At 44.5% G+C, this 7,432-nt stretch overlaps 1 protein-coding gene across 1 annotated transcript in view; it reads right to left on the bottom strand.

The window, feature by feature from the left end:
• Positions 1–360: 360 nt before the first annotated feature.
• Positions 361–7,432, bottom strand: part of LOC146797027 (scavenger receptor cysteine-rich type 1 protein M130-like) — a 253,013-nt gene continuing 245,941 nt past the window's right edge. Inside the window, exon 17 of the mRNA XM_085629619.1 lies at positions 361–2,839. Coding sequence (XP_085485745.1) covers positions 2,721–2,839 — 119 coding nt within the window. The 3' untranslated portion in view covers positions 361–2,720. The remainder of the gene's footprint in view (positions 2,840–7,432) is intronic.

Genomic DNA, 7,432 nt, shown 5'->3' with positions numbered 1-7,432 from the left:
TTTCAACCACAATTTGTTTTTAAAATGTCACCAAATATGTGAAGTTAAAAAAATAAAAATACTGAATAGGGCGTAGGCGAAGTATGACGTAGTTGATGGCACAGAGACCTTTCAGCTGATGACGTAGGAGAATCCTTGACTTACAATGCTGAGGGGGATTTTGTGGCTTGTACAATGTGGGTTCTTTTATGAGCTGGTAGTAATAGTAATGGAAGTATTTCAAGGCTGATGTACAAGTGAGTATTTCAAGCTTTTATTATATGCGTGATGTCAACAGGGCATGTCGGGATATCCTGGCTAATAAGCTATTAAATCAAGTAGACATGTGATATCCAAGACCTCGAGCCTAAATGTCTGCGTGTTGGGTACAGTTTATTGGGGCTATCTGGCAACAGGACGGCAAGCCTTAGAGGGAATTAAAGGGCAGAAACATGTAGGCCTCTCAAAAAGGGTCGAATAAAGCCCCCATGGATTTTAATCCTACCCTTTTGGGGACTAAAATAAAGATTCTCGACGTCTACCAAGAGGTAGTTATAAGCCCACCCTCCGTTCCACTGGTTTTGAGCCCCCATTTATAATGTTCTAGCTCGCACCTGGATGTAACATAAAGGTGTCATGAGGGCCCAGATAATGAAGCATGCCAACTTTTAGATGGGTAAGGGCTTTCCCTCCTGTTAACAGGAAATCCCACTAAAGCTGTAGCTGACACGCGGATATTGAGGCTGGAGGTCTGGGCTATCACGCGTGTTCGGTTTACCAGGGGACATATCCCTGTACCTTACTAATGCCCTTTCTCACCCCTTTTTGTGTCACTTATAATAACATGTTGAGACATTGAATGAGTATATTTAATGGGACATTGATACTCTAGTGGCATTTATGGGGTCTTTTATGGCTGATACTGACAGAGAATGTCATGTGCAAATTGTATTTTATGAAGGTGTGTTTTGAGTTGATGGATCTTTAGGGAAGCCTTTCATGCATCTAATTCTTTTTATGAAATACTAGCAATTTAGATTTACTTTGTTCCTTATTTCACAAGCAGACAAAAAGAAACCAGTTTGTTTCTTTTTGGTCAGATTTCTTTACAGATGCCCCCTGCACCACACAATTTCCTTAGGTTTAGATGATCCTGTATTATCAATTTTAACTGTCAAAACATTGAAGATTTGTATTGTTTTCTAACATATTTCTTCGGTGAGCGCCCTTCTTGGCCCCCAGTCATTCTTCTTTTATATATTTTCTAAGCATATTGTTCTATGCCATGTTTGACTGCAACTTTATAGTGAATGGAAACTTTGTGACTTCTCCCCCAACGTTTTATCAACGTCTTACTCTACTTTTCCCAATTTAGAGTCAAATGCGATTTAAAATTGTATTGCTTGTTTGATACGATGTTTTGCAAAATATCTGTATTGGGGACCTCTTTAAAAGAATGTCTCTAAACCTTTTTGGGTCTCCTTTATAAATATTTGAATGGACAGCTACCACCTGTGCTGAGTAAGAGGTGATCACCCGCGTGCTCCGTTTGATGATGGGTAAAATTACATCACAATCAAGTCATCGTCTCTTTAGGGCGGGGGTTCCCAACCTTTTCTATGCCCCGCACCCCTAGGAAATGTTTGGTTAATGTTTGCACCCCCTACAAAAGTCTTCTCGGATTCCTATTATGCATACAGTGCATACTTTCCCTCTTTGTCGCACCCCCTGAAATGCCACCTCGCACCCCAGGTGGGGACCGTGCTTTAGGGTCACTGGCAACTAATGACAACTAATTACTTAATCTTGCACCTTAAATCCAGGGCAGTGCACAGACGATAAAGGCATTAGACAGCTCCTCGCCGTGGTGCATTATAACTCCCAGTTTTATGGTATTTTTATTTTACTTTTCCGTCTGTATTTATCCATATTTATGTTTTGGTAATTTAATCTGTATTGATCCATATTTACGTTTTGCAAATTTAATCTGTATTTATCCATATTTATTTTTAGTTTTGTGAAGAAATAGAGCTGAAACTAGTATATTTCCACATGTATTTAATCAATAAATGTTCGCTCATGCCAAAATGCCTGAGAGATTTCAATGATATGAAAACCCAGAGACGATAAATCAATGCACTGATATGAAAACATATGCATATCAGTATCAACCTTGTGCATATCTACTGCTGTTGAAGGCTCTTTCCTAAAATTCCTTTCATTTTTTAACACCCTTGCCTGTCAATCCACACAGCTATGAGCTTGGCAGCCATGACTGACAGCATTTAGAATCACTGAAAAAACAATCTTAATTTCCGTTTTTATCCACATTTAAAAATAAATACAGACAGGAAAATAAATTGATTTCTGTCAGTATTTGTCTGTAAAAATCAGTAAAAACGGAAAACAGGGAGCCTTAATTATAACTGGTAACTGCTATATAAACTACTTGGAACCCCAGGACACCTTAAAAGTAGCACTTGGAAATAAGCTTATGTCTAAAAAAAAAATAATAATAATAATTGCAAAGCATATGCAGGAGAGCCACAACTCTATGACCCCGGTGGCAGTGTTGGCCGAGGCTGCAGCAGGTCCCCTCCCTGCCAGGACTGATAATCACAGAGAGTTCAGTGCTAAAGGGAGAGGAGAGCTCGGAAGTCTCACAGCCGAACTAAAGTTGGTTTAGTAGTCCACATGAACTGTTCACGTGGGGATGTAGAGATTGTTTTTTCTCTCCTTGGTTAGGGATCCAGCTGTATCACCTCAAATTCCTTGTGCCCTTGATTTGTCGCAGGATTTTCGATTTCAGGCGCAGGTTTGGGCTCTGGCTCCAGTCCACCTCCGGAGACCTCTTGTTGTCCTGCATGAGAAAATGGAGAGGCAGAGGTAAAGATGCAGAAAATGAAAGAGGCGAAGAGGGAGCAGAAAGGCCACTGGGTCTGAGCTTCAGAGATGACAGCCTCATTTCATAAAGAACTACGTGCTTAGCTTCAGGAACTCTCTTTCTGCTGGATGCTCTATCTAACCGTAGATTCCTCACCTTTAGAATATCTCCAGGCTCCGGGCTGGATCTTGACATTTTCACAACAGTGCTCCAGTGAACCTCTTAGTGGTGTTGTGTGGTTCTGCATTGACTTCATTCTGCCCCAGAAGTGCCAGTGCCGATCCGCATCTAAGCCCCACCCCTGCCCGCCGAAGTCAGTGTCTTCCTTGACTCTTTTGGCGCCCTTGGACATGGAGCAAAAAACAGTTGATGGTACCAATGTAAAGGATCTCTAATTTGGGACTTTTTAGATGGTACAAGGAGAATGCAGAGGGAAAAGGGCAGTCACCAGAAAGAGCATTGCCAAAGGTAATTATCTTGCTCTTCTGACTAATACTTCTAACCACAGATTCCTGACTCTGTGGAGTAGGCTCAGACCAAAAAGACTTGCAGGACTCAACTAGGAAAAATAATCTTTATGTCGGACCTGGCTCTTTTTTTGTCCACTGCTTAGCGGACCTTAATGCAGGGGACTGTCCGCTTCGACAGAGTCCTTTTCTGTGCTGCATTGCCTTTCTTTGCCCCAGAGAATCCCACAAAAAGTTGATGAAGCCCCCAGATGACCTCCCCAAACCAGCTGTGACACATGCACTACCAAGTTCAGCTCTGGATGGGGCAGGGAGCAGGGCCAGCTACTTATCCGAATACATATGGGCAGCCATCACTGCAGATCTCATGCAATTTCCTCCGAAGCCTGGATGGAATCCGACAGGTTTCCTTGTTGCTGGGCCCGTGAGTCTTCAGATTCCACTGCTGAGCCCGCATACGCATGGTCAACAAGTATGATGTAGGAGGCTAACAGGATAAGAAGCCTCAGGACTGCTCTCATCGACACTCGGGATCCAAGGCTGAAGCATTGCAATCATAGACCAAATGTCCTGCACTTGTTGTGACGAAGGGAAGGCCCTGAACACAACCACATCCAACAACGCTCCTATGAAAGGAAGCCACCACAAAGCCAGGTTCGACCATAGCATGTTGATAGAGAGCCCCAATGTCTGGACGTGGTCACGAATGACTGTGGCTGCCTACCTTCAACAGCCAGTAGTCAAAGGAGGAGAAAACTGGTAGCCACGACCTTCAAAGATGGGTGCCGAACTCTCTCACCACTTTGGTGAACACACAAGGCGTGCTAATGAGGCTGAAGGGGAGCCGGGCAAATTGAAAATGCTCCTGGCCTACCTTGAACTTCATGTAACGACTGCAAGACGTGTATAAGAAAATACGCATCCTGGAGGTCCAAGGCCACCATTCAGTCACCCAGATCCAAGGAAGTCAGAACCTGGGCTAGCTGTGAGCATTTTGAATCTGTTCTTCCACAGGAAGGCGTTCAGAGGGCAAAGATCCAAAAGGTGATGGAGGCCTCCATCCTTACTTGGCACGAGGAAATAGCGGAATAACAGCCCATCCCTTTCTCTGAGGCTCAGGAACCTCTTGATGGCTCCTTTGGAAAGTAGAGCTAGCACCTTTTGTAGCAAGATAGAAAGGCGCTTCTATGAAAACCGCTACAATGTGGGAAATGGCAGCGGTAGTACGAAAAAGAATGGAACGGCATTGGCCTGGAGGATCAATTTGTTGGATGTGATGGATTGCCATTCTGAGAGAAAGTGTTGAATCCTGCCTCCCACTAGATGAGTGTGCTCTGCTAAGGCCACACTAAAGCAGCTTGGAGGATGTTGCTGGTGAGGGGGACTGGGAAGAGCGGTGCCCTTAGGGACCTGCATGGTGTTCACTAAACCCCTATCCTCGGCCACAGAAATATTAGGACGACTACTTTTGTTGTGGTGGGGTAGCCTTGCAAAGGCCGAAACTGGAGGGGAGAGACTTAGAGTAGGTGATGCAGATTGACTTTCTTTGAAACATTCAATGGCGGACTCAACCTTTTCACCAAATAGGGGGTAGGATTCATCAGAAGGTATATCCATAAAGGATGCCTGCACATGTCCGAAAAACCTTGTGGAGTGCATCCACTCACGGCGACGCAGCAGCACACTCAGTGAGTTGCATCCAGCCCAGCCCAAATGATGTATTTGGCTGTATCCTGACCATCTGGAATGGGATGCCCTAAATAGTTACGAAACTGCTGGCAAGCTCTTGCTGGCCAAGTCCCAGAGGACGTGTGGTGTAGTAGGCAAATTGCACTGACTGAACCCAAGAGCAGGCTAGCCGACATGAACTTTTGTTTCCAGAATGCCTCAGTCAGTTTTGATTCCCTATCCCAGGAAACTGTAGGGAAAGAATTTGGGTACACCTTGATGGTGGAAGCTTGAACCACCAGCCTCTATGGAGTTGGACTCTGCATCAAAAATTCAGGGTCACCTGGTTACTATTTGTGGCACCTGGCCACCAGATGGGCAAGAACAAGGTTTAGACCCAGTGTCCATCAGAGTGTCAGTGAGAACTTTGTTAAATGGAAATACGGGCTCAGAGAAAGCAGACCCAGGCTGCGAGACTTCTGTAAAGGAGGCATTCTCTTCTGTGTGGAGCTCAATGCCACACCACGGTTTGAACCCTGTAGTTTTAGCTGGGGGCATCTTTCCCTTGCAAACTGGATTTACATTGGGTTGATGCTATAAACCAATGCAAATGGAAGCAGAGTTCCAGATCTACATTTGAAGCCGCAGAAAGAAAGGAACTGACGTCAGCAGGCAGGGGTGGTGCTTAGATATGGCTCCACTCCATCACTTCCTGGGTAGAATGAAGCCAATGCGGAGCTGCACACTGCCATCTGCCAGCATGCTGGAACAATGCAGTGAAAATTTCCCGATCCAGTCTGGCGCCTGGGATATTGTAAACGTGAACAATATGCAGTTAGAAGTAGCCATCAGAATGTAGGTTTATAGCTCCTGAAGGAACCTGCAGAAGAAGAGCTAGCACTAGAAAACATTAGCCAGCTTCTAGCAACGTATAGGTACAATTTTCCCAAAGCGACATTGGCTACTTCAGGCCACTGTGCCCTTAGAAGAGTTGTCTGCACTGTCTAGCACCCACTTGCTGCACACTACATAATAAGGCTGTGGAAATTCGTCCATGTGGCTTGCTTGAAGTCACTGCATGTGGAAGTGATCTGTGATGTCATGGAATCCTGGAGTAGATTGTATGCCTTAATATATTAAATTGGGGGTTCAGATAACTGGACATCAGAAACACAAGTGTGTCTAAACTAGGGCATCTTGCCTTAGCAACTCAAAACACTTTGAATGCTATCATTGTATAGTCACGGCAATGTAAATCAGAGGACCCATGTCAGGGAGGAGATATAGTTAACAAGGTATGTTTTCAGCTGTTTTACTAGGCGGTAGATTAGCAGATAAAATGGAGCCAATACCAAATACTACAACACATCTGAGGTGGTTTTAAGTAACATTTCAAGGTTTTACTGATTGTAAAACACAGTCAACAAATGTAGCTCGCATCTCACTCAGAACAACTGTTAATGCAGTACAAAGGTATGAAGGCTTGCCCAGATAGCTGTATTGCACTTCTCCACACGGCCAACTACAAGTTTGCTGGTCTCAAAGTTGCCATTCTGATGCTGGGTCTACCATCACCTCATCTTCTTTACTGATGGTCACCCTGATTCATACACTGAAAGTAGGCACTGAAGGTGTTTGAGCTTGCCCTGATAAAAAAAAAAAATACAAACAGGCTCCCAGTTCTGTAGAATGGTGCAACATGGGAAATGTAAATTAAACACCATTCATGCAAAGGTGAGAGAGGAATGCATTGTTTTGGGATGCCAAAAGAGACAGTATTGACACCTCTGATGCAGAGATAGGAAATAGCCTTGGTGCAGACATTGTTGGAGGGGAACTGATGACTTTGACAGCCGATATGCCCATCATCCCTTCCTTGAACATATGTTGCTTGCAGATAAAGAAGGTGGACCTCTGACCAAGCAAAACGCTCCTGTGCCACAGGTCTGATGCGGGCCTCTCATCCTCGCGATTAGTGATGTAGAGGTGAGCTGCAGGATTGCCCAGCCTTACTCACAATGAAGAAAAGACTAAATGAGCCCCTAGAATGGACTCAACTTGGTCCAGTTAGACAAATGTAAGATGTGCTGGGACCTAGCATCCCTGAGCCTGCTGGTTGCAGTCCTGAATCATTAGACAGGTATATGCTATGAGAGTGAGCGACAGGATTCAGGGACACTCCCTTGAAGGGATGCTTGAAGAGATGCTTGGGAAGCAGCCACCTCTACTCAAAGGGCTGCTTACCACCTTTTTCATAGGACAAAGTGAAATACATCTCAGTGCAGCAACTATTAGCCTGAAAATCCATCCAATCTAGAGAAGGGCTTCTGAGAGCATGACCTTATAAGTAGAAGGAAGTCAATGCTTCTCCACTAGAAGCCAGAGAGCACCGCGATAACGTCGATCTAAGAAGACTAGTTCCTCTTACAACAAG

Source organism: Triturus cristatus, chromosome 10 (assembly GCF_964204655.1).
Source record: "Triturus cristatus chromosome 10, aTriCri1.1, whole genome shotgun sequence".
Lineage (NCBI taxonomy): Eukaryota > Metazoa > Chordata > Amphibia > Caudata > Salamandridae > Triturus > Triturus cristatus.
This window is presented reverse-complemented; position numbering and strand designations above follow the sequence as displayed.